This window comes from Paroedura picta, chromosome 4, assembly GCF_049243985.1.
Source record: "Paroedura picta isolate Pp20150507F chromosome 4, Ppicta_v3.0, whole genome shotgun sequence".
Classification (NCBI taxonomy): domain Eukaryota; kingdom Metazoa; phylum Chordata; class Lepidosauria; order Squamata; family Gekkonidae; genus Paroedura; species Paroedura picta.
In genome coordinates this window covers 114,058,521-114,084,410 of record NC_135372.1, presented here as the reverse complement: position 1 = coordinate 114,084,410, position 25,890 = coordinate 114,058,521, and the positions used below count along the sequence as shown (strand labels likewise).

Sequence of the window (25,890 nt, the reverse complement as noted above, 5' to 3'; positions counted from 1 at the left end):
TCCAGGAGTAGCAACAGAATCTCTTCAAGTGCTTTCTGGAGAGCAACTAAAAACACCTATTAATTTTGGAATGCATCACTTGAGGATGTTATTAGTCCATTACATTAAATGGAAGCACCAATTTAAGTATATATTCTGCAGTGACCTTTTCATTACATTTGCAAAAACAGGAATTGAAAAAACAACAACAACATCATGGAAACAATTTGTCAATACTGATGATGGAATATTAAATGGTCAGTACCCTAGGACTGGTTTACACATGCAGGTCTGCAGTGCAAATAAGGTGACAGAAGGTCAAATGGACCATGCCATTCCAGATTGCAGATGAGGGATTACAGCGTTTCAGAGTTCTCCTACAGTATTTATTCCTTAGAAGCACAAAACGAGTACAGCACATAGGAAAATTAGGTCAGGATCTTTCACCCTGATCATTTGTTTCAGGAAGGTTTTACATGGAGAGCATTAAAGATGGGCCTCCCCAACACGCAGTCTGAAGTGGTTGAGCCCATTCTGCCACCTCCTTATTCTACCACCTTATTCTGCTGCATCTTAAACCAGGTCCTTGGTAGGTTTACAGCCAAGTTAGATGCATTCATGGAGGGAGGACTTATGGCTATCAGTGGCTATTATTATGAAGTCCCCAAGGCAGCATCTGTCTGGTGCTGAGGATAAACAACAACAGAAGAATTGCTGCCTTTGTACCATATTATGAGCTATTGGAGGCATCTGTCTTGCTACTGTTGGAAAGAGAATACTGGGCTAGATGGGGTTTGGTTGCACTAGGATAGCATACATACATCTGTCTTTCTCCCCAATAGCACTGCCATCCTAAGCAGGTCTACTCAGAATCCTACTGATGTCTATTCAACGGGACTTGCACCCAGGGAAGCATTCTGAGGATTGCATTGTCGGCATGGGCTCAGATTCCAGAAAGGAGCAAGAAGAGCAGAATACATTCAAGTGATGTTAAAAATTCTATCTGCCAGATTCATAGCTTCTCTTTTTTCTTCCTCAACAGCTTAATGTATCGCCAACTTTTTCATCAAATACCTTGCTAACCAATGTGGAGACACCACAGCTGCAGCTGGATCATGAAGACTTGAACCCTGATGCCAAATCAGCTGGGAATTTGCTGGGCAGACGTATCAACATTGCTCTCATCAAGTCTCGCTCCCTACTTGTAAATCTGGAATAAGGATCTTTAAAAGATGCTTTAACGCTGACTAACATTATAAGGCATTTGATGCACTTAAGTGATTCCATTCTCCAGTTAAGCAGATAGCTTTTATTGGGCCTCTTTTTGAAGCTCCACAGCTAGTGAATACACAGCAATAAAAGGTTTCTCTTTACTTAATTTATGTCGCTATTCCTTTTCCTGCCAAGCATCCCCCACCCCCACCCACACCTCCACTGGAGAAACCTTGGAATAGAGCCAATGCTTTTAAAGAGCTCAACCTGATGAAGAAATGACAAGCCAAGCTGCTACCCATCGAAACCTCCAACCGCCCCCCTGAAAGTGTTTCACAAACTGTGGAGGGAGATACACATCAATAACTTATACCATAGGGGTCTCAACAATGCCCTCTTGGATGCCATTCTGTCCACATACCCTGAGCCAAAAATATTCGCAAACTGGTGTTAAGAGTTCCGTAGCCAAGAAATGTAGCTGTGAAATGCAAGCGGCTGCCTCTGCCAAGGCTCAGAGACCCAAGTCATTCCTATTAAGGATAAACCTTTTCTTCAAAAGCTACAGCTTCTTTCTATGGCTTGGCACACCCTGCATAACTAGCACAAGGGAGGAGTATGGAGGCTGCAGTGCAAATAGCACAGTACTTGATCACAGCTCCTACAGAAATCTAACACACTTCCACTGTAGCAGTAGGTGATACTCAGAATGGTAGCTAAACAGGCCATTCCTTTTCCTAGCCCCTCCTGAAGTTAAAAAGAGAGAGGAAGAGAGAGAGTGCAAGCTAATAAGTTTCATGAATACTAATAAGATCACAGCACAGCAATCAGCCTGGGAAAAGAGGGTGTGACAGCTACTCACTATGCTTCGGCAGGCATCTTCTGCAATCTATATAAAGCCAAATCTGAGGATACTTAAATCCAGTAATTGGAGCTGAGAATGGGCAAGACAGATCTATTTACGAAACTGGAAAATATCCCAGGTTTGCCAAAAAATGTAAAATCTAAAAATAACCCCAAAACATTGTGGGGTTAGAAAAACCCCAAAATGATAAATAGAGCACCTGTGGCTTTAATCAATGGATTCCCTCAGTGGTCAGGGACCCACAGATTACATGCTTGGTTGTGTCAGTTAAAGGGATGGGTTGTGTCAGTTAAAGGGATGACCGTTTCTAGACCTTAAATAGTCTTTGAGAGAAGATTCACTGGGCCAGGTCAAGCTAGGATTGCCAGGTCCAGGTTTGGGAATTCCTGGAGATTTTGGAGTGGTTATAATGCCACAGAGTCCACTTTCCAGAGCAGCCATTGATTCTGGGGGTGGGGACAGAACCCTGTTGTCTGGAGTTCAGCTGTAATCCCACAAGCAACCATGACACCACCTGACCTGCATGATTCAGCTAGGCCTGGCTGCTTGCTGCTGTTCAACACCCTATGAAAACCAGCGTCATATAGTGGTTGGAGCTTCAGACCCAGGTTTGACTCCCCATCTTCCTATGGAAGCTCACTGGGTGATTTTGGACCAGTCGCATACTTTAACGTATCTCACAGGACTATTATGTGGAAAAAAGAAAGGGAGGAGAATAATGTAAGCTGCTTTGGTCCCACTGTGGAGAAAGATGGGGTATAAATGAGGTAAATAAGTAATAAGTATAGCTAAAAATGGGAGGAAGATAGGAAGCAGCCTGGTGAATGACTGAGAAGGAGAAAATGAGGTAGGGGAGGGGATACTGAGGTTGCCAGAAGGAGAAAGCAGTGGGGGAAGAGGAGTACATGGGAAAGTGAGGTGCTACTCCAGAAATACTTAAGAGCTCCCTGCCATGGAAGTGGGTCTAACACAGTTTTCCTACTCTTAAGTCAGAGGGATAAATAAAGGTAGGTTGACTGTGGTTGGAGGGAGATAAAGTACCAACCCCAGGTTAAGAAATACCTGGTAATTTGGGGGGTAGAGCCTGGGGTAGGTGAGGTTTAAGGAGAAGAAGGACCTTAATAGGGTATAATGCCACAGACTCCATTCTCCTAAACAGTTCCTCTAGAGGAACTAGAGTTGCCAACCTCCAAGTAGGAGATGGAGAGCACCTAGAATTACAACTGATCTCCACATGACAGAGATCAGTTCCCCTGGAGAAAATGGCGGCTTGGAAGGTAGACTCTATGGAATTATAAACCACTAGAGTTGCTTCCTTCCCAAAACCTCACCTCTCAAGCTTCCATCCCCAAACTCCAAGAATTTCCCAACTGAGCTGACAACCCTAGGGAGAAGGAAGCAGAAAAACAGGAGAGGCTATGGTACTTTCAGGAAAGTGAAAGCGGAAATAGTGGTAAAGAGGAATATGAGATGCTTTCCACAAGACCTTGTGGGTTCCCCTTTATAAGGCTATAATACATAATGCATTGCGATACTTTAGAAAAATCTCTCCATAGGTTACCACCACTTACACCAGCACTCATCTTTCGGAGCTAAGGGTGTTCTGTGATTACACAGCTGAGCTGCAATTGTCAAATGCAGACGAGCATTGCAAATTCTAGGTTTAATGGGCTAAAGAATGTCTCAGCAATACAAGATGACACAATCAGAAGTTTCAAAGGTTTACTATAGTCAGCATCCAGAACATTCGTTACTCTTCAGATACTTATTGGTCACTTTCCAGGGCTAGCAACTTTAAACAAATAAAGAAAATACGGGCACATTTGCAGAATGCAAAACGGGTTACAGAATTCTGCTTCTTCCGAGGCAGAGTAAGGGTTGCCTTAGCTGGCATAGCAATCTAGATGAGATAATGCAGATCAATAATACCTGGCGGTGGCGGAGGAAGAGGAAGAAAAATTGGTTCTTATATGCTGCTTTTCTGCATCCTCAAAGCAGCTTACACTCGCCTTCCTTTCCTCTCCTCACAACAGACACCTGTGAGGTAGGTGAGGCTGAGAGAGCCCTGATATTACCTCTCAGTCAGTACAATGGAAGTCATGCTGTCACAAGAAAAAATGCACTTGCCTTCTTTTCAGAGAAAGTTCCAGTGAACAAGGGGGGCCCCTGTCTCAGAACATGTATCTTCAGCAGCACAAGACAACACAATGACTGTGGCCATTCTATCATCACAACCAGCAGGTGCTGCAACCAGGATAGTCTGCCTGCCACCTGTCACGGCCGCCAGCCGTATTTGATTGGGCTTATTTTCTTACTGCTTTGCCTCTGCCCCGCTTTTTTCAATGCATTTTTATGATGTGGTCTGTGTCTAAGTTCATTGGAGAGCTAAAGCTGACAAATGTGATTAGATTTGACTGCTACCATACTGATGCCACCAGACATATGCATGAGATCCCTTTCACCCCCTTCCTGGGTGATGCCCCAGGCTCAAGAGTAAACAAGTCGCTCTGAATCCCTCCCAGCAGGACAAATGAAGCCACAGGTGCAAACAGGCACAAGTGTGACAATTAATTGGCCTTTCCAACACTTATCCAATTATCAGAGATGCTCCTTCCAGCTGGAGAATAATCAGCACATAATCCCCTTAGGAACAAACTTGCCCCCCTGCTCAGAGCCTGCTAGAGGCAGAGGTGGTGGGGGAGGGAAGAGGAAGGCTGTTAGCCAGGCAGTAGCAAAGGCCTGATAACCTGCTTATTAAGTACTGATTATGCAAACAACAGAGTACTTGGAACTGTACTGCAGGCAGCAAAGCTAAGCCTGAAAGGTCTCTGAGGGCTCTACTTCATACTAATGTGTAAGAAGTGTAACTATTCCAGGATCCAGCCCAGGGAGCCCGTAAATATGACAGCTCTTCCTTTCACAGAGCAGTCTAAGACAGTAACATAGTTTAGGGCCACTGCCAAAGAGGGTGGTATAAATAAATTTGCTGAAAGGTGTGAATTCCCCAATGGATGCCAGCTGGATTTCGTGAGCCAAATATTTGTACTGCCTGCATTTAAAAAAAAATGCTAGCTATTCATGCAGCGTTCCTCAGAGAGGGAGTTCCCATCCGTCTCTCTGTATCTGAAGTAAGGTATTTTCTTACCTGGTCATCACAAACCACACACAAAGAAGAGTCAAAAGAACAAAAAAGTCAAAACAGAAATCCCTTCATTGAGAGCGAGCTTGGTATAGTGGTTAAGAGAAGTGGAATCTAATCTGGAGAACTGTGTTTGATTCCCCACTCGTCCACATGCAGCCAGCTGGGTGACGTTGGGCTTGTCACAGTTCTCTTAGGCCTGGCTGAGTAGCTCTCTCAGCCCCATCTGTTGTGGGGAGAGGAAGGAGAAGGCGTCTCTAAGCTGCTTTATGATTCCTTTGGGTAGTGAAAAGTCGGGTATAAAAGCACAGCTCTTCTTCTTCTTCATGGCCTAGGCCCTAGAGCAGGGGTAGTCAACCTGTGGTCTTCCAGATGTTCATGGACTACAATTCCCATGAGCCCCTGCCAGCATTTGCTGGCAGGGGCTCAGGGGAATTGTAGTCCATGAACATCTGGAGGACCACAAGTTGACTACCCCTACCCTAGAGGACCCACAAATTTGCAGGATCACTTCTTGAAGTTGCCCCACTGTAATAGCTGCACTCATCTGGGCAAAGTCTGCCAAAAGTACCCCTATGCAAATCGGTTAGACCAACAGCTGCATTCTCTGTGTGTGCAGCCACCAACTTGTGCAATAGCTGGCCTGAGGAGGTCAAAAAGGTGTCTACATGTCTATCATTCTGCAGAATGCACAAAACGGAATTGTTCAGGGTTGTAATTTATTACAGTGGTCCCCAACCTGCGGGCCGCAGCTCCCTCTTCCCGCCCCCCCCCCCCAAAGCGAGAAGCTCGCGGCCCAGCAAGCTTCTTGTTTTGGGAGGGGGGGAGAAGCTTGCCGAGCCGCAAGCTAATCGGCCGCTTTGGCGACCGATTTGCTGGCGGCCCGGAGGGGCCGGGAGTGGGAGCCGCAGCCACCGGCATGGCGGCGGCGCAGACGTGCACGCACAGACTGCCGCGCGCGCACGTTTGCGCCCCTGCCGTGCGCGGGGCCCCGGGCCGCCTTCTCCCGCCACTCCATTGCAGTGGTCCACGGCAACCGGAAGGTTGCAGACCACTGGTTTATTACACAGGTTATTTTTTGAACTGCATTGTTTTGCTAATTTTGTACTCCACCTCAGGAGGACACTTAGCCTTCTGTACCCTCATGTTCCCTTCATAAGAAACTTCCACAAAATTCACTTTTTCCAAGTAGCTCTAAGAGCTGCAGACAAGGATACAGGCAAAGTTACATTTCATAGTGCTTCTAGGTTAAGGTGACCAGATTATCCCACTTTTGGAGGGACATCTGGGAACACCTGGCAAATTGTACTTATGTTGAGATAAAATATATATATATATTACAATACTATTTTTGCGTTCTATGCGTTCTATGAAAATTTTTGTTTCTCCATATAGACCAAAATTTTAATCCAGAACCCTCCCCCCTCCCCCCGGTCAATGGTGTCCCTCTTTACCAATGTTAAAATCTGGTCACCTTATTCTAGGTAGAAGATCTTTATGCCAACTACCTCACTGTTTAGAAGAAAACAAAGAGGCCAAGGAGGGCTGAGCTTGGATGCTGCCAAACATCTAGTAGGTTAAGGGCTCAGCATCCTTCCCCCTCCATGGGTAGAAACAGCTGCTGAATGTATGACTGATTAAACCCATTTATTCATGAACAGCACAGAGGTCAAACCACATATTGTGGGGATCTCTAGAGATGTATTTTACCTGCAAAAACCAACTGTGAGGATGGAAAATATGGATCATGTTTGCAGAGCTGGACAAAGGACGGTCAACTCACACACACAATTTCCCTAGTCAGAAACACTCTACTGTGCTTGTCTTTTCCCCCTTTCAATGCTTGAAAAGAGTTGGAGGGGAACTATTTAGTAGAGAAGTGTTAAACTCATCCCTTCTCAAGCACCATAGCCCTAGTCTATATTTGTTGGCCCCTTCATCTATTTTTTGCAGTTAATATATACATTTAGAAGGATTACAGATCCAAACCATTTATATATGATTGGAGTACATGAATGACTGAAAATTCCGAGTAGCTTGCCAACTGCCTGGAAATAAAATGTTCTGGCCATTTAAATAGAGGCTTAATTTGTGGATGTCTGAGGTTTCTCCTTATTAAAGGAACATGACATTTCCCCTCTCAATTGCCTTTCTGCAATTGCCTTTTCTTTGGGCATCATCTATTTACGTTTTGTTGCACACACTCTGTTTCAGAATGGTATTTGGGGGGGGGGGGGGAAATAGCATTCCCTGGAAATCTCAACCCACCAATCTACCTAACCCACTGGATCCCAGTAAGAGTTGAGCTGAGGCTCTTTTACAGTTCCATCATTCTCTAATGTTATTGTTATCATTTTAAGGTTATTGTTTTTATAATGTTATTGCTGTTATCACATATTGTTGCCATATGTTATCTGTATCCTGTTTCCTGAAAACCGCCCTGAGCCTCTGGCGAGGGCGGTATATAAATATACATAAATAAATTCCAAGCAACTGCGGGATCTTCTATCTTCCCCAGCTCTGAGAAATCAGATAGGGTGGTCTAGACAGAGCAAAGTTCTTTTGAGAATCCTCAAACATGTGGAGTCTATCGTCACAGAGTCTGTGAACAAATATTATCACAGGCCAGAACAGCCTGGGCTTGTTTTCTTATTTCCTATGAGAACAACACAGCTTGCTTGCTTAGGATTAAGATTTGTTTAAGATCTCGTTAAAAGTTTATTCCTATATCCTACAGCCATCTCTGCCACAGTGTACCATAATGGCTTGCTACATTCTTTGTCGATCTCATTTTCACCTAACATACCCCAAGAACTATCAGAATGTAGAGACACTGGATGACCCTTGGGGCCCTTTCCTGTCCCACAGCATTCTTATTCGAGATCAGAGTTCCAAACCCTTTTATCAACATGAAGTAATTTTGGATTCCCACAGAGCCTGACAATTCTAAATACTGTGAATACACATGATACTATGCTATAACAATATATTTGTTAAGTGCCATCAAGTCAGTTCCAAATTATGGCCACCATATGAATTAATGTCCTCCAGAACGTCCTATCATTAACTGCCTTCCTCAGCTCTTGCAAACCAAGGGCCGTGGCTTCCTTCACTGAGTCAATCCATCTCATGTTGGGCCTCCTTTTCATAGCATTACTATCTTATCTTCTCAAAATGCTACCACAATGGGGAAGCATGACGAGGCAGACAAGTTACAAACAAACTGCAAATACGTTGTTAAGAGACTGAAAAACGCAATCAGCAAATATATCCACACAGATATTAATTAATCCACACAGAGCTCTGTGAGGAAGAGATGAGACCTGTGGAATCTGTGCCCCACAGAAAACTTAATTTAGAATACAACTGATTCCACTGGTATGAAGATATCCATCTAACTTTAAAAGGACACAAGAGCAAGTCTCTCCTCTTTGGGTCCTAATTAAGTTGCTAAGAGGTTTGCAAACACACCTCATAAAGCCCAGAAGCATTATAAAGCATCAGTTTTCTCCGTGTGACTTAAAATAAGACATTGTGTAGTTCTCTGTCATGATGGATGTACCATGTCTTTTCCAGGCCACACAACTGCAGAAATGAGAGGCTGTGCTTCCAAAACTGGGTGACATTCTACAGTATAGCAGTACTGCTGTGTATACCTTCAAGAACACTGCACCAAAGTACGGAAAGCCTAAATAGTAGGTTTCCATTCCCCATTTTTAATTGGTTAAGAGAAGAGACATTCCTCAAACCAGTCAACCAAGGTGGGAAGAAAGGAGAAGGGAAACAGTGTATGATAGGCTGGCACGCTACGCTGAACATACTAAGCAAAAACAAATTGCATATACTGCATTGATCTGTATGCAACACCTCTCCCTTGTATGCATGTCATATGACTTCTGTCTAGCATGCTGCCCACAGGACAACCCTCTTTTTCTTCCCACTTCCCAATCCCTCTCTAGCAGCCGCTCCTTTTCTATTCATTTACTATTCAGCTCATGCTTTCAGGCTGCTCAGAAACCAATCTCATGCCCATTAGTGTTGCCTGCTGTGGGGGATAAGCCTTACACAGTGCCTAGAGAGCAATACCAAAGGAAAAAAGTGATCAGTCCTATCAGCCAAGGGCAGGAAGACCTGAGGCGCCTAAACTGCCTGTGTGGCCATTTCCCACCGAAATCAAATCTAGGCAAAAGGTTACACAACCTATTCTCAATAGTGAAAATTTCTCTGTGTTATTGTGTAGGCAATGCAGTTGCACAGGGAAAGTGTCGTGTGAAAGCCCTAAAAACTAAGAACAAGTCCACAAGGAAGGGCTGCTGTGCGGACAATCCGTTAAGACACAAGTCTTTCTTGACAAGATCATATGCTGCATGCATATGACTGCATGGTGGAATTGACTGGCGTGAGCCCGCACTGATTCTTAGTCGTGCATGATTAGGAACAAAAGAACTCCCCATAAACAGAGAGATGAGATCCGTTTGACAGCAGGCAAAATGTATCAAGAGTACCCAGGTGTCCTAGACCAGGGGTAGTCAAACTGCGGCCCTCCAGATGTCCATGGACTACAATTCCCAGGAGCCCCCTGCCAGCGAATGCTGGCAGGGGGCTCCTGGGAATTGTAGTCCATGGACATCTGGAGGGCTGCAGTTTGACTACCCCTGTCCTAGACAGTCCCACACCCAGCATGGTGTAGTGGTTAGGAGGGCAAACTTCTAATCTGGCAAACTGGGTTTGATTCCCTGCTCCCGCACATGCAACCAGCTGGGTGACCTTGGGCTCGCCACAGCACTGATAAAGCTGTTCTGACCGAGCCTCATCTTCCTCACAGGGTGTCTGTTGTGGGGAGAGGAAGGGAAGGCAATTGTAAGCCGCTTTGAAACGCCTTCGGGTAGAGAAAAGTGGCATATAAGAACCAACTCTTCTTCTTTTTCTTCTTGTCTGGCAGAAGATTAAACGGCATTACACAGAGGGGTTTGCCAGGAAGGCAGCCTTACCAGGACAGCACAGCAGACTCTGCGAGGGGTTCATCTTCTTTGTGGCATGAACCAATTCAGAAGTGCTGCAACAGGGTGGGAATGAAGTAATGCTTTGCAAGAGTTCAGTTTCTTAGAGTAGTGATAGCTTGCAGAACCTGTCAGCTGTGAGCTGGGAAAGCTGACAGAGACTTTGCAAGAATCAGGGCAGTAAGGAAGGTTGCCTGGCCCCACTCCAGCGAGGATACTTCCATACTGCCAGCACTGTGTTTCTGCTGTGATGGCAACTGGCACCAGAATTCTTTTGGCCTACTGCCCTGGCCTCTCACACAGACCTGAGCCTTAACTGTTTTGACAACCCTGTAAGCACCATGAGCCAATTCTTTATTCTGAAGATAATAAGATGCCCTGCTGAACACATCTGTCTTGCCAGCTTTCTTTAATTTGGCTTGCCAACTTCCAGGCAGCGCCTGGGGATCTCCTAGAATTAGAATTTTCTAGACCACAGAGATCAGTTCCCATGAGGAAAAAGGGGAAATAATTGCTTTCAAGGGGGAACTCTTAAGCATTCATTCATTCAGGGCAATTCACATAGATCTAAACAGAACAATTCATCGAACTATTAGCAACTCGTACATGAGCTCTCTTCAGTTTCCAGTTGTTTTTTGATGTGGATGGAGATATCCATAGATATGGGAAATACCTAAACCAGGGTTTTTCAGCCTGGGTTTTCCAAAAATCCGGGGTTTCTTTATTGTTCTGGAAGGATTTACTGAATGTGTCAGAGTTAATGATTTATATCTTTTAAAAACTCTGTTAAACATTTACTGGATGATGTGACCATATATGGTCATGTCGACCTGCCCCTACCCACAAATGGCCAATGATGGGCCTGGAGGAGGTTGAATGGGGCCCCAAGTGGGTATATACACAGTTATGCTTCCCAATCATATTCTGCACAGTTGCATGACTTCTGGGGTTTCTTGAAGCCTGAAGAACATTTCAGGGGGTTCTCAATGGTAAAAAAGTTGAGAAAGGCTGATAAGCTATGGGACATAGACAATATGGAATCCCCAAGTCCACCCCAGGAATACAGTAATATATGATAGGAATTATTCCCCACCATGGAACTCTTTTTTTATAATGCCACATGGGCAGGGCCAGTTTATCCATGTATCACGTGCTACGGGCCCCAGACTTCAGAGGGCCCCACACAGGGCTGCCCCCTTACGGATCACGGTCATAGCCTCTCACCTTCCCTCTTTTCCCTCTTTAAGGACACTCGGAGTGACACCCCTTTCCACTGTTGGGGACCCCTCTGCCCCCAGTCTGGCTGTTCCTGCCACAACTGAACTCTGCTAGAGCCCTGCAAATCCTTAAACTGGCTCTGGTGCTCCAGGCCCTGTAGGTTGGGACTAGACATGGAAACTAAGAAGAAGAAGAGTTGGTTCTTATATGCTGCTTTTCTCTACCCGAAGGAGGCTCAAAGTGGCTTACAGTCGCCTTCCCTTTCCTCTCCCCACAACAGACACTCTGTGAGATGGATGAGGCTGAGAGAGCCCTGATATCACTGCTCGGTCAGAACAGCTTTATCAGTGCTGTGGTGAGTCCAAGGTCACCCAGCTGGTTGCATGTGGGGGAGTGCACTATCGAACCTGGCATGCCAGATTAGAAGTCCGCACTCCTAACCACTACACCGAACTGGCTCTAAGTGCATATGTTCTCCAGCACAGCTCATGAAGCTAGTTCTTTGGAGAGCTAGTTCACAAGTCCATCCTACTCAGTCTATCCTACTTCACTACCCTGTTGTGTGCTCAGGACAAAACTCTAAGTCGCTTGAAAGAAAACCAGAACACAAGGGCAACAAAAAAGTACCCCAAGAGAAGCACTTACCTCCCGCAGTTTGTCCATCTCATTCCGCAGCACCTGTTTAGCCAACTCACTCTCAATGAGCCGCTGGCGTAAGTCCTCATTCTCCTCCTCCAGTCTAATCCGCTTTTTCTCCACAGACTCCAGCTCATTATGTAGCCGGACAGAGACATCTTTGGCTACCTGAAAATGCAGCCAGAAAAAAGAAAGAACACATGAAACTAAGCCATGAGGACAGGGCTCTATCATTTAGCAGAAGTACCAACACTGGGCAGTAGAGTCTATATTTTAGATTCAAGGCCATTCCCGGTCTTTACTCCAACACGCTCATGAGTCTCAGACACTAGCACTGAGCCAAAAACAGCATCCCTAATCAGCTTTAAAAGATTTTCTTCCAAAAACGCATATGAATGTTTAACAGCTTAAACAGGAACTATACTTTATGTAGTAGTAATTAACCAGCTTTCACAAATTAAATTTTACAAATCCTTTAGCTCTCCCTTGACACAATCGAATGCGTCAAAGGACTGAAAAGTTGCCAGAGATAAATTTTATAGATTCCAGTGAGGCTCTTCTTGTGGCCTAGGCCTCATGCATGAATCCTGCAAACACTGAGGCTTTTCAGACATTAATCAGCAAGCTGTGAAAGGAAGTTCCAGTGAGTCATGCTTTGGGGTAGCGTTTGAAGAATACATGTATTTCCCCAATGAGAGAATGCATGAGCTATGCCCTTCACTGGAAGTACACACATGTCTCCACGTTTACACAATATCCAGAAGTAAGGAGAGAAGAAGTACAAATCAGTTACACACCATCTGTTGCTGCTTCTTTGCGATGCACCATGAAGCCTTTGGTCTGCAGTCAAAGTTAAGGTTGCGTGATCCTTTCAAACCTTTTGCTCAGTCCAAGAAAATAAGTGTTTTTGGAAAACAAAGCTTCCGTACAATAGTGCTCTGAATGCCAACTCTGGCTACAAGGAAGGTAATTTCAGAATTCAGTGGCACACAGGGAAAGTGAGTGCTATATTGCCCTCCTAAGAGTCAGAGGATATTTTTGAAAAAATCATTTATCAAAGTAGCAACATAGGCAAAAGGTCAAAGTGCATATTCCAGATAAACTGCCAGAAGCTTCACAGATGCTGTCATCAATGGAACAAGAGACAATCTAAAGATTTCAGCAGCACTGGCCAAAGACCCACGATTATAAGTGTGCGTATAAAACCCCACAATTCTCAAACGTGGGTACAGCAGAATCCAAGAGGCTATGGTACTAACACTCAGAGAGCTTAAACATAAGCAGAGAACTGGAGCCACATTGGAAAGAAGGAGTTAGCCCTTGTACCAAAGCCCCCAAGTAGATGGAAACAATTAACATGAAGCTGAAAGCCTGAACTGCATCTTCTGCTACTCAGCTCTCAGGACTCTGTTTAGATTACTGCTGTGTCAGGGTCAGCTGGTACTCATTCCTGAAATGGTCACAGGCAGGAAATGCAGTCAGAAGGCTTGTGTCCAAAAAGCCAGCAATGAACAGGAGGCATGGTCAAGGCGGGCAGAAGACAAGTCTAATAAACAGGCAGAGTACAGCTAGAGTACCCCTTTCACATTGGTTGCTAGGACCAGGAAGTCAGAACAATAGCTTATGAAGCCCATGCCCTGCCTGATTGGCTGTCTCAGAGCCATACTTTACAGGGGTGTTTAACATGGTCATCTGCCCAGAAATGATCTCCAGTTATACCAGTTGCTAGGTGGTCTGGGGCCTCCACCACACACTCAGCCTTCTGTGCACAGTGCCCAACCCCCCCCCCCAATCAGACAATCTCGCAGCTTTTTGTCTGTAGCTGCTTGCTGATGCATAGGGGTGGTGCATCTTGCCAGAAATCCCTGGCTTGAACCCCTGGTGTTGCCCTTCCCATGAACTGCCTAGCAGCCTTGTCCACCATACTGGTTTATTGGTTTATTGGGCCTGGGTCCCACTGCGTATGTGGCTTCCTATCTTGCCCTCCACCACCCCACACTCATAGGCAGGGGGGCTAGTTCAACTACTATTCCTAGTCCCCTTTCTCAGGGGCAGGGGAAGCTCACAACCCCCAGTTGCTTCGCATTTTCACTCTGGAGCCTGGGGTCTCAGCATTAGTGATGGGATCAGGATAGGAAAAGGAAGGGGTTTGCCCACCCAGGCAGTGTGGAGGCATCTGGCCAGTCCCGCACTTCAGCCCCCAAAACACAGGTCTATGTGGATAACCAGAGTACAATTAAGCTTCTTTAACAACGTCCTTTTGCCACATCCATGAGGAAGGAAGGCTAATATAAATGTTACATGACTACATGAAAGACCCCCCCCCCAAAAAACACTGTGATTCCAGCTGAGAAAGTTGCCAATGGAATAGGGGCACTCTTATATCTCATAAGCCCTAAGCAGCCTGTAAGCACCTTAGTACCATAATTCCCCCTGTCTTCTAGGAAAGGAGCCACTTTTATATTAAAGGACTTACTACAAAGTATTGTGAATTACACCTCCCTCCTTTTGAGAGGGGGGGTTGTTTCCCATGATGGTGGCACAGCTGCATATATCCAGGAAGGCCACCATACCTAACTTCTACACCTGGTGTCAGGTCCTGGGCTATAACATTTTCCTCCTAGGGCAGTACATTGACATGGATTTTACAACACAACAGATGTGAAGGTCAAAGGGTAGCAATACAGTACTTTAAAGTAATCATGATGGACAGGGCAAGCTGAAGAAGAAGGGGTGTTGTACTGGATTATGGGGGGGGGGATATGCAATGACCCCCTAGGCAGCTGATGGGGGAGAGGGGGTTGCATTGTGCTTTTCCTTTTCCAATTATTTACACAAATCCCCAGCTGCATCCTGCCTATGAGAACTGAAAACTGAACCAGCAGAGAAGCAAGTGGCAGCCCAATGGCTGCTACGGAATTAGCACAGTTTGGAGATGTAGCATGAGCACCAAACGGGGAAAGCTCCAGTTATTTCCTGTTTCTGCAAGCAAAATACTTGATCATAATGCACAGTAAGACAACCAGCAGACAGCTGTTAGGGGCTTTAGGGAAAGAGAAGAATAGAGAAATGCAGCATGACAAGCATATGGGAGCAATCACATCATATCCAGCTTAGAAGAGAACCAGCCCATGCGATGATCTGTATAAATTAAAACAGAAGGGTGAGAGAGCAAAATGAAATGCTGCATTCCTGACTCCTGAAATTTTTCTCTAATGAACCCCATAACCATATCCTTAATTTTTAAAAATTGTCACTTCTCTGTTCACATTCATGATACGGAGTATACTCTACATCAGGGGTAGTCAACCTGTGCTCCTCCAGATGTTCATGGACTACAATTCCCATGAGCCCCTGCCAGCAAAAGAGAACTCCTGAGCTGAACCTATTGAAAATTCATCTGTAAGCAAGAATAAAGACCTGAAAACACCCTGAAGACTCCTGAACAGGCAAAAGCCTAGCTATAATGAAGTCAAAAATAGGAAGAAATGTATGGAAGGAAAATCTTGGGGGTTTATTCCCCATAAAATATTCTTTGTCTCAAAGTAAAGGCCATGAAGCACACTCAACTCTAAAAGAGGCAGCAGAGGGTGCCGATCAAGAGTTCTGACATCACTGCAGTGCATCCTGCTATGCATTTTTCAAAAACCCTCAAAGATGTGTGGGGTGGTGTCAGCTTTCCCTCCTTTTAAGCAGCCATGCAAGCGTACCTGTTAATTATAGAGCAGTTAACGCTGGATGCTAGGGCGGAGACTATCAATCACTTGTGACAGCCTTCCTTTCCAGAATCAGCCATATTGTGGTGCCTGGGGAACTTGGCAGCAGCCCCTCTCCTTTGTGTAAGGCCTCAGCTTGGCTCAGCCTCAGACTTTGTTCCCATTTGGCACAATGCAAAAGCACTCTGCTGCAACATAAACAGTGGCGGGTTACTGCAAGTGGAGAGGCTGCTTGTGCCTACTGTTAGTGAGGTAGGGCAAATGCAAGCAAAGGGGCTGACTTTGCAGAAAGTTACAAGGGAAGGCTGCAAAGAGCAGTGATGGGCATCGATTCTTCACCTTCCTCCAGATGGATGCATTAGAAAACATAGCAATAACAAGTCAAAATAAGCCCAATCAGCTTATTGAGCATCCTTAGTAAATTATACGTGAGGAAGTTACTGGACTGGCTAAATCTTGGAAAATATTTTATAGGAGGAACAAGCTGGTTTCAGAGCAGGCCATACAGTAAATTAAGGTCTTCTTCTCTGGCACTAAATACTTCTCACCAAGAGGCGGAGCACTCTGCATGGCGTTCATCAATTTTAAGTCAGCATTTGATCGTACCCCTCGTGATAGACTGTGAAGTAAATCTAAGAAGTCCAGTATTGATAGATGGCTATTAATTCTTATCCATCACCTATACGAGAACACATGGCTATGGGTTAACCCATGCTGCGTATTGTCAGCTTCTGTTTCTACTTATAATGGTGCTCCAGGGCTGTACTTTGGCACCCATTTTATTCACTTTTCATATTAACTCAATGCTTAACAGTTTCTGACCCCAGTTTTCATCTTCCTACATTGCTCTCTAGAGCAGGGGTAGTCAACCTGTGGTCCTCCAGATGTTCATGGATTACAATTCCCATGAGCCCCTGCCAGCAATTGCTGGCAGGGGCTCGTGGGAATTGTAGTCCATGAACATCTGGAGGATCACAGGTTGACTACCCCTGCTCTACACCCCTCTCAATTATACTTTGTGTGGATGTGGATGATGCAGTCCTGCTGCCTCAAACCAGCAGAGGTTTAAGGCATATACTGAGGACTCTTGCATCATATTATGATAAAGATCTTTTGGCTATTAACTACAGTAAGTTCAAAGCAGTGGTGTTCTCCAGAAGAAGATCTATGAATAATTGAATGATTAATAGGAATGTTATTTAACAGGTGGTGTGCTTTTAGTATTCAGGTGTGGTTTTTCATTCTTCTGGGATTTGATACACTCAGTGTGGTTGGGAATGTCCACAGAAGTGTGTCTGCTCTGAAAGATTTTTTTTACTCTAGACTTACAAGACTGTAGCTCTCCAGATGTCCGTGGACTACAAGTACCATGAGCCCCTGCCAGCACTATATAGGCAAAGGCTCATGGTAATTGCAGTCCATGGACATCTGGAGTGCCACAATTTGGCCACTACTGCATAGATGCAGCCAACATGTTCCTTCAGCTTTGTGTGTCTTTGTGGTCAAGGTTGCTCCACAGCTTCTATATGGCTCTCAGTTCTGAACATGTCCTACTTATAGGCCTTTTGAAACGTGCAGACTAAATTTCTGAAAGCCATACTTGCAGTTCTCTGCTATGTTCCCAATGCAGTTTTATTTTGAGAAGCTGGCTTATTTTCTCTGGAAGCCAGGGCATCAAAATACAGAATTACTGGTTGAAGCTTATTTTTCCCCCTTATGGGTCTTGTACCTCTGACACTAACAGACACCTTCCAATCAAAATGGGAAAAGTCCCCTTTAGAGGAATTATGATCCATTGGATACTATCCTGGCAGTTTAATACCCTTGGGATAAATCAGAAGTTAACTATAGGATATGAGGCACTGAACTTGAACACCATGTATGTTCTTCTGCACAATACCACCAGCCCAAACAAGAAATTGGTGTTGTCAAATTATTTAGTTAAGTTTACTGATTCCAAAACATAGGATAATTTTCACTTCGGCTTGTTTTAATGTTTTGACATCTGCATTACTAGAAGGGAGATACTGTGGGGTTCCATTCCATGAGAGTCTGTGTCTTGCGCCTCTGAAGGAAACAATTGGACATGTATCGCTGCATTTTCCTTTGCATGATGACTTCAGACACATGAATCCAGCCTATCCTCCAAAAGATGTCAAGAAGGCTGGAGGTATGATATACCTCCTTTCTACTAGCCAATCTTGAGCCTGAAATCTTGGGTTCTGTGCTGCTGCCAGAGCCTACCAGGTGACAGTGCCGACACAGTGAACTTTATTATAAATATTTTAGAAATATTTTTCTCTTTTTTATTGTACCTTTTATACACCTCTTCTTGGAATTGGAATTACTTTATCATATATCAGTTTTGCTGCTCTTTAGCCATAATAAATGTCAAATATGTCAAAATAGCCTTTGATAAGGGAATGCCATATTGCTCTTACACCATTCAGATACGCACATCATAGAGTACTATTCAATTCCACTGGGGGGGTTTCACTCTCAACCACCCAGAAAGATGCCATGAAAAGTCTGCTCAGTTGCAAGGCTTGTCCTTGTTCAGAATGAATGAGAGTTCTATATTTCCCCATCCTGGAGCATCATGGAACGATTGAGAGCATGGTATGTCCTTACACAGCCTGCAAATGAATTAATCTTCTTTTCCCCACTGTGAGTGCTCAGGGCATACACAAAACACAAGGGTGACAGAATGTACCAGAGCAAAAAGTGTGATTACTATGCCACCTAGAATAATGGCCAAAGCATACATTATATTAATATACTGTTTAAATGTAAAAAGTAGCAGCCATTGGAGGGGTGTGGCACCTATCATGTATGTACTTACAGAGCATTAAGTTGATGTATATTGTTGCTTACTTCAATAAAAAAAAGTTTGGCAGAAAAAAATGCATGCTGAACCTTCCACAGCTGCTCTTTCAGTTCAAATTACATGGTGCACAGATTCAATCACAAATCGCCAACATAACATGTAATTCAGCCTGGATTACACCTGCTCTAAAGGAGATCCAGTCCATGCGCAAAACTCCTGTCAATGGCATCACCAAGAGTTCTGATGAATTCGCAGATTCCTCATTATCCAGATAGCGAAGAACAAGAGTCTGGAAGGAAACTGAACCAAGTGTTTGGGAATCATCTATCCTAGGCAATGTTATGCGTGCAGGATGTTTATGCAAGTCACTGTCAGGGAAAGTTCAAAGAGCTAAAGCTCTGGAGCTAAATATTCCTACATTTGTAATCATGTCAAAAGGACTCCCTGGTGGTGCACATGCAGTGTAGCTCCTAAGCCTGCCTCATCAAGCAGCCTAATCTGTCTTTATTTTCCCCTCATGCCCAGCCACACTAGTCAGGCTTTTATCATTTCTCTGACACACTGTCCCTGCCCTCTCCCACTCCAGCTGCTTGCACTTCTATCCCTAGTTGAATACCTAAACTATTAGCTAAAGAAGCTACAGTCAAGAGACCAAAGCTACAGGCCTGGGAGGCAGCAAGAGAGGATACATTCCTCTCAGAGGCTGTGTTGCCTTGCAATGCCAAGAAAGTGCCACGCTGGAACAGCATATGCAACACCCAGCTGGCCTCTACAATCAACATGTGAAGGCCCCTCAGGCGGCTCAAAAGGAGGGAATCAGTCTCTCTGGTCAGCTGCTTAGTTCCTGGACTGTAAAATGAACTGACAAGAAAGCATATCCCTTATAACTAGCCCTTCCCCATGAAGCGTAAAGGCCATGCAATGGAAAAAGACTGCAGACTGCTGAAAAAGGGAGAAAGAGAAGACCAGCTGCAACAGAAAGGATGCCATCTCTAAGCAGAGCAAGAACACAAGACTTAGAAGAAGAGCTAGTTTTTTGTATTTTTTACTAACCAAAGGAGTCTCAACGTGGCTTACGATCACCAACTCTTCGTTTCCTAACAACAGACCCCCTATGAAGTTGGTGGGGTTGAGAGAGCTCTGACAGAACTGGGACTGGTTCACAGTCACCCAGTTGGCTGCATGTGGAGGAAAAGTGTGGAATCAAACCCAGATCTCCAGATTAGAGACTGGACTCTTAACCACTACACCAAGCTGGCTCTTGCTTAGAGAACAACGTAACATTGCAGTAATAAGGCATGATCCAAGCTTCAACCATCCCAATGTGATGCAGTGATCAGAGAGGGTAGGGCCAGGCTGAAACTTCCATATGCTAGATGTTGTCACTATTTTCCAACTTGACTAACACTCAAGAGGCTGTTGTGAGAGAACTACCACTCTAAAGCTCATCTTTATCCATCCATCCATGATTCCTCTATATCCATGGTTCCTCTATATATTTGTGAAACAGCCTGGGGGGGTGGAACCTGTCTGGCTGTCCAAGCTGGAATAGGGCCAATCAGGGCCCTGCAGCTCCTACCCTCCATCCCTGGACTCTAGCCTCTTTGCTTTCAGACATAACTCAGTGCCTGGAGCCAGCAGCAGGTAAGGGGACAGGCCCAGGGCAAAGGGTTGTGGTAGAAGGCCTCTTGGCCTGCTAAAGAGGGCCTCTTGGCCTAATAGGCTGGGCCTGCTAAAGAGGGCCTCTTGGCCTGCTAGGCTGGGCCTGCTAACGAGGGCTTCCCGGCCTGCTAAGCAGGGCTTACTAACAAGGGCCTCCCGGCCTGCTGACTCCCTAAGGAGTTCTGTCCCAGGCCTGCTAACGAGCTTGCCAGCCCCGGCTCACCCCACTTGATCTGGCTGCAAGCTGCGGTCCAAAGCCACCTTCAGCTGCCTGGCCGGGGACCAGGGGAAGGGACCCTTTCAAGGCCCATTCTTAGGAACAGGCTTTGAAGCTAGTTAGAAATAAAAACATAAGCTTCTTTTCTAGGCAAAGGGAGAGGCCAAGAACCTGCAATTTTCTGTAACTCGCTCTACACTGGCCTGCCCTTATCCTTGACCCAGAAACTGCAACTGGTCCAGAACGTGGCTGCCAGGGTCCTCATAGCAACACCTCAGAGGTCCCACATCCGGCCCATCCTCCAGCAGCTATGCTGGCTCCTGGTTGAATTCCGGATCAGGCTTAAGGTGTTGGTTATCACCTTTAAGGCCATACACATTCTGGGCCCAGTATACCTGAGGGACCGCCTCTCCACCTACACTCCTCAAAGAGCCTTGCACTCTACTACTTCCAACCTCCTGGTAGTCCCTGGCCCCAAGGAAGCCCGCTTGACCTCAACCAGGGCCAGAGCTTTCTCCATTCTGGCCCCTACCTGGTGGAACGGGCTCCCAGAGGAGATCAGGGCCCTGACAGAATCTAAGCAGTTCTACAGAGCTTGCAAAAGGGTGCTCCTCCGTCAGGCATTTGGTTGAGGTCGACCCAAACCATCGCTTCTAATTGGCCCCCAAGCCCCCCCCCCACTACGACTGACACTATTTGGCCTTACCCATTGGGTCCCAGTAAGAGTTGAGCTGAGGCTCTTGCAATTTCTATTTTCTAATGTTATTGTTATGATCTTGTTATTACTGTTATCACCTGTTACTATATGTTATCTGTATCTTTTCCTGTTTCTTGTAAATCGCCCTGAGCTCTCGGGGTATATAATTATATAAATTATATAAATATAATAATAAATAAATAAACTTGAGACTGGGGCTTGCAATGTGAGACCAGCTTACACACAGTCCCTCCCCAGAAACTCTAGGATTGGCTAGCTCAAAATTATCCCATAAACCTTCCAGGAATTAGGAGCTGAAGGAAGCCTACTCCCCAATGGCATTTCAAGCAGGCTGGATCCTGGCTACATCACACACAAAAAAGCTTGAACCCAAAAATTTTATTGGATACTCAAAAGAAAAAACAGAAAACTAATTTAAGGAACTCAAGTTCTGCACCTCTGTAAGCATTATCAGTCACATCTGCATATATTTGATATGCTTTATTCTGTTTGTGTTAAGTTATGGGGATGCAGGATACAGTTATGACTCCCAAGTCCTGTTCCTCTCTGCCCACCCAGCCATCTGGGATTTAACTTTGCTAGCAGTTTTCCATACATTTGCTTAAAAGTAACTTGTGACAAATCCAACAGAAACACGAAAATTATTAAAAACTCTAAAACTGTAAACCAACACATTTAAAAGTGGCATAATACACCATAAGCCAAAACAGCACTTTTCCTACAAATTTCCCTGACTTTAAGAGCTAGAATTGTTTTTAAGTGCAGAGCATCTTAGGATGCTGAATTCTGTATCTCTACCAAATGCTTTGACTGTGCAAATTGCGAAACGTACAGGAGTCACAGCTCAGTAACAGCACATGATTTCTATGCAGATAATCTCAGGACCAATCCCTAGTTATCAGAACTGGGAAAGGTCACGGCTTAGCGAGATGCAGTTAGCATTACTGATCTGCATGGACCAATGAAATGGAAAAGGACAAAGCAGCTCCTGATATAGACCCATTCAAGTGACTCCTCTCTTGTGAAATGAGACAACTTGCAACTGCAGGCTTACTTTGACATCTTGTTCAAGGCTGTGGATGAGCTCTCCGTCCACTTGGCCAGTCTGCGCCACACGGAGGCTGCGGCGTTCTGCCTTACGCAGGCGGTACTGCAAGATGCGGCAGGTCTTACTGGCTTGATCCAGCTGCTGCCGGAGCTCCTGTAACTGGTAAACATCTTCCTCCATGTAGACATCTCTCATCTCTAGCATTTCAGCTCGTAGCTCTTCAATCTCATCCTGAAACAAACAGGCACAAAGGTCAAAAGAAAGATAGAGAAAATATCAGAAAACCACAGCTTCTAAACTAGTGTGTTTATTGGTGACACGCTGCATAGGCATGAAGCCTCCAAAGATAACCTCATCAAAATTGGTCCCTTGTAATTACTTTTAAATTCTTGGCACCCATATCTCATTCTCATTCTCCTTCGCAAATTCTTCTGCCATAATGCAGGGCAACCAAGGAAGGTGTAATAGCAGGAGGAAAAACAGTAAAATTCTATGAAGGCATTAAAGACATTGGTAATTTTGGTGCATTATAGACCTGCAATGAGAGATGCTTAATCCTTCAGATAAACACACTCCTACCTTGTCCCACCTACAGGTAGGAAGCTGTTCCTCTCCCCCCCCCCAAATATCTGTGAAAGACATCAGAAGAAATGATAGCAGGGAAAGGTGGATGGTTAACAGGGCATGCAGCCTCCTATTATTAGCAATAGAGAAATACACAAGTCTGTTTTTCAGAACAGGGCATCAGCAGACATACAGTTGGAACATGGGGTAGAAGTTTTAGTGGTGAATGAAATGACAAATACCTGTTCTTCCTACAGAATGTGACCCAGACTAGGGCTATGATACATCCCTAAAGGAGTAAACTGCACCATCTGTTTACTGCCATTATGTACGAGAGACTTCAGCTTGCAAAGAAAACTCAGGAGTTCCCAAATTCTGCTTCCAACACATATATAAGTTATAAATGCAATTCTTAGGCTGCCAGCACCCCAGTAATGTTTCAAGAGCAATGCTAACACTCCCATTGCAATTACAAACTCTTAACTAGTTTTCAGAATTACACCTGAGAGCAACAAACAACAAAAGAGATTTAACAGCTACAAATTCAACATTTACAAAGGAAAAACTCCCATGCATAAAGCTCTGAATCTATGCAGCACGAGAGCACAGGCTGGTAGTGCCAATACACCACACTGGCCCTGGGAAATTAGAAGCAGTTGCTAGAATTTTTTTCCTGAGCAAAAAGAAAGGCTGAGGAAAAGTGCCCCCTTCCACACACACACACACACACACACACACACACACAACAAAAAGGTGTGCAAATGTATAGTGGAGAGCACCTATGGAGACCATAATTGGCTCCACTCTGTATTTAGTGTTAGAGCATGCAGTGAGTCATAATAGGATCTGGAGCCCTGGATTGCAAGGCTGCCATGGTCCCGGATACTAAAAGGGCAGCAAGACCGCCTCCCCAACGTTTCCACATATGCCTTTCAGCTGAGGCCTATTTACAGAGCATATACATGCACACACTCTAAAACACTTTCATCAGCCACCAGCCCACAGCAGCCCATAGCTAGGATATCATCTGCATGCCTTTCCACCCAGCACCCTGGCTGTTGGCACCACGGAATTCTGGCCGTGTTTTCAAGGGCTTAGTCAGGGGTAGTCAAACTGCGGCCCTCCAGATGTCCATGGACTACAATTCCCATGAGCTGCTGGCTCATGGGAATTGTAGTCCATGGACATCTGGAGGGCCGCAGTTTGACTACCCCTGGCTTAGTTCATATTACCACATCCAGGAACTACTGCCTACTGCATATTAAAATAAGCTGAGTTACAGGGTTCTGTTCTGCATTTCACCACCACCTCCTTCAGTCACTTGCAAATCGTCACTGTGTCCTTTTCCACAGAAAATTACAAAAGTTCCTAGGCTTGTTGGATTAGATGAAGTATCCTGAAGATTGCAAATCCTGTTGCCATGTAAGGAGGTGGTATGGATATTGGGCTGGTTCATTTATAGTTTTGGTTAGTCAGCCGTTTAATGGCAATTAAATGGTTATGCCAATTGTTCAACTCCATAGCATAAAAATAACAGTTTATCAGACTGAGAATAAGTCTGGCAGCTGAAGTACTTGAGCATTTTTCTTGTCTTTTCTTTAGGTTGCCCCAACTTGAACAGCTTCTATTTATTTAGAAAATGGGGAAATCATCTAGACACCATTCTGGTTGAGTCCTGGTGGAAATTATAATTAAGTGGTAACAGAGGCTCTTATATTTCTAATATTATTTGATTAAGCCATTGGGCACATTCTTTTTTATCTTGTGTGTATTATTATTGTCTACTTTCTTCTTGCAGCCACCTCAGAGACAGACTTTATTGCTAATCCACAAGCAATACCTCATTGGTGCTATTTGGGGGTGCTGACCTCAAATGCAATTCTGACATGGACCCGCATATCACTTTGCCTCACCAGCCTCAACCATGTGAAACATTAAAAAGCCTGACAGCCTGGAAGAATAACTCCAATATCAGAAAGGGACTCACTGAACACAGAGCCTGGAGCGAGGGCGGCTCGAGAGAGAGAGAAAGATGTTTGCTGCTATAAATATTTTACAGAGAGATAAAGAGGAAATCGTGGGTGGAGATGGGATTCTCCTCACTGTGAAGCGTGAAACAGGAGGAACAACTAAACCCAAAAATGTAGGTCAACTTGAAGGAGAAAAACGTCTTCCCTAGTGGATAGAAATATTAGCAAGCTGTGAAGTGACAGCATCATTTCCTACAGACGAACACAAGGTTGCTCCAGTTACAACTGCCACCCTTGGAGAATAATCAGGAGAAATGCATGCACTTCCATTTATTAGGTCAAGACTGATGGTAGGCTCAAAAGAGAAACCTAGCTCAAATCATATTCATCATAGGCTGTTTCTCTGTGGGGGCAGGGTATAAATGTAAAAACAAATAAAGCAACCTTGCCACAGCAGCTGCTGTAAGCGGAGCAGAAATTGGCAGAAGTGGTTCCACATGCTCCAGTTCTTGCCATGCTTTCTGTAATGCTACAGGGCAGCTTGGCACAGAAGGACAAAAGGGGCGGTGGTGTAGAACTTACCTCCATTCCACAGTCCACTATGTCTGTGGGTAAAGCATCTTATCCCACCATTTCCCCTTTGAGCTGGAGAAAATTAGATTTAAGAACATAAGAAGAACCCTGCTGAATCAGATCAGCAGCCCATCTAGTCTGGCATCCTCTCACACAATGGCCAACCAGTTCCCCTGGACAGCCAACAACAGGGCATAGAGGCCACGGCCTTCCCCTGATGTTGCCACCTGACTCTGGGATTTAGAGGTTGATCAGCTCTAAACATGCAGGTTTTCTTTGGTCCCCAGAGCTAGTAGCCATTGATAGACCTATCCTCCATGAATCTAATCCCCCTTTAAAGTGATCTTTGCCTGTGGTCAACCCTACATCCTTCTGGCAGTGAATTCCACATTTATATTTTCTCCAGATTGGGGGGGGGGGAGGCACAGAATCTAAATTGGGCACAAAATCTGGATGCTCTCATCTGTTGTAGGAGCTTCCTGCAGTCCAAGCAGGGGGAAATTCCCCCTGCGACTATTAGATAATCCAATCATAATGTAAACTGAAAAT

At 44.9% G+C, this 25,890-nt stretch overlaps 1 protein-coding gene across 4 annotated transcripts in view; it reads right to left on the bottom strand.

Annotated features, from left to right (window-relative positions):
- Positions 1 to 25,890, bottom strand: part of MTCL2 (microtubule crosslinking factor 2) — a 97,979-nt gene that overhangs the window by 47,611 nt on the left and 24,478 nt on the right. For all 4 annotated transcript variants that reach the window (XM_077335252.1, XM_077335250.1, XM_077335251.1 and 1 more), the window contains exons 2-3: positions 22,241 to 22,465; positions 12,056 to 12,214 (exon numbers count right to left, since the gene is read on the bottom strand). In XM_077335252.1, the coding sequence (XP_077191367.1) occupies positions 12,056 to 12,214; positions 22,241 to 22,465 (384 nt within the window). The remainder of the gene's footprint in view (positions 1 to 12,055; positions 12,215 to 22,240; positions 22,466 to 25,890) is intronic.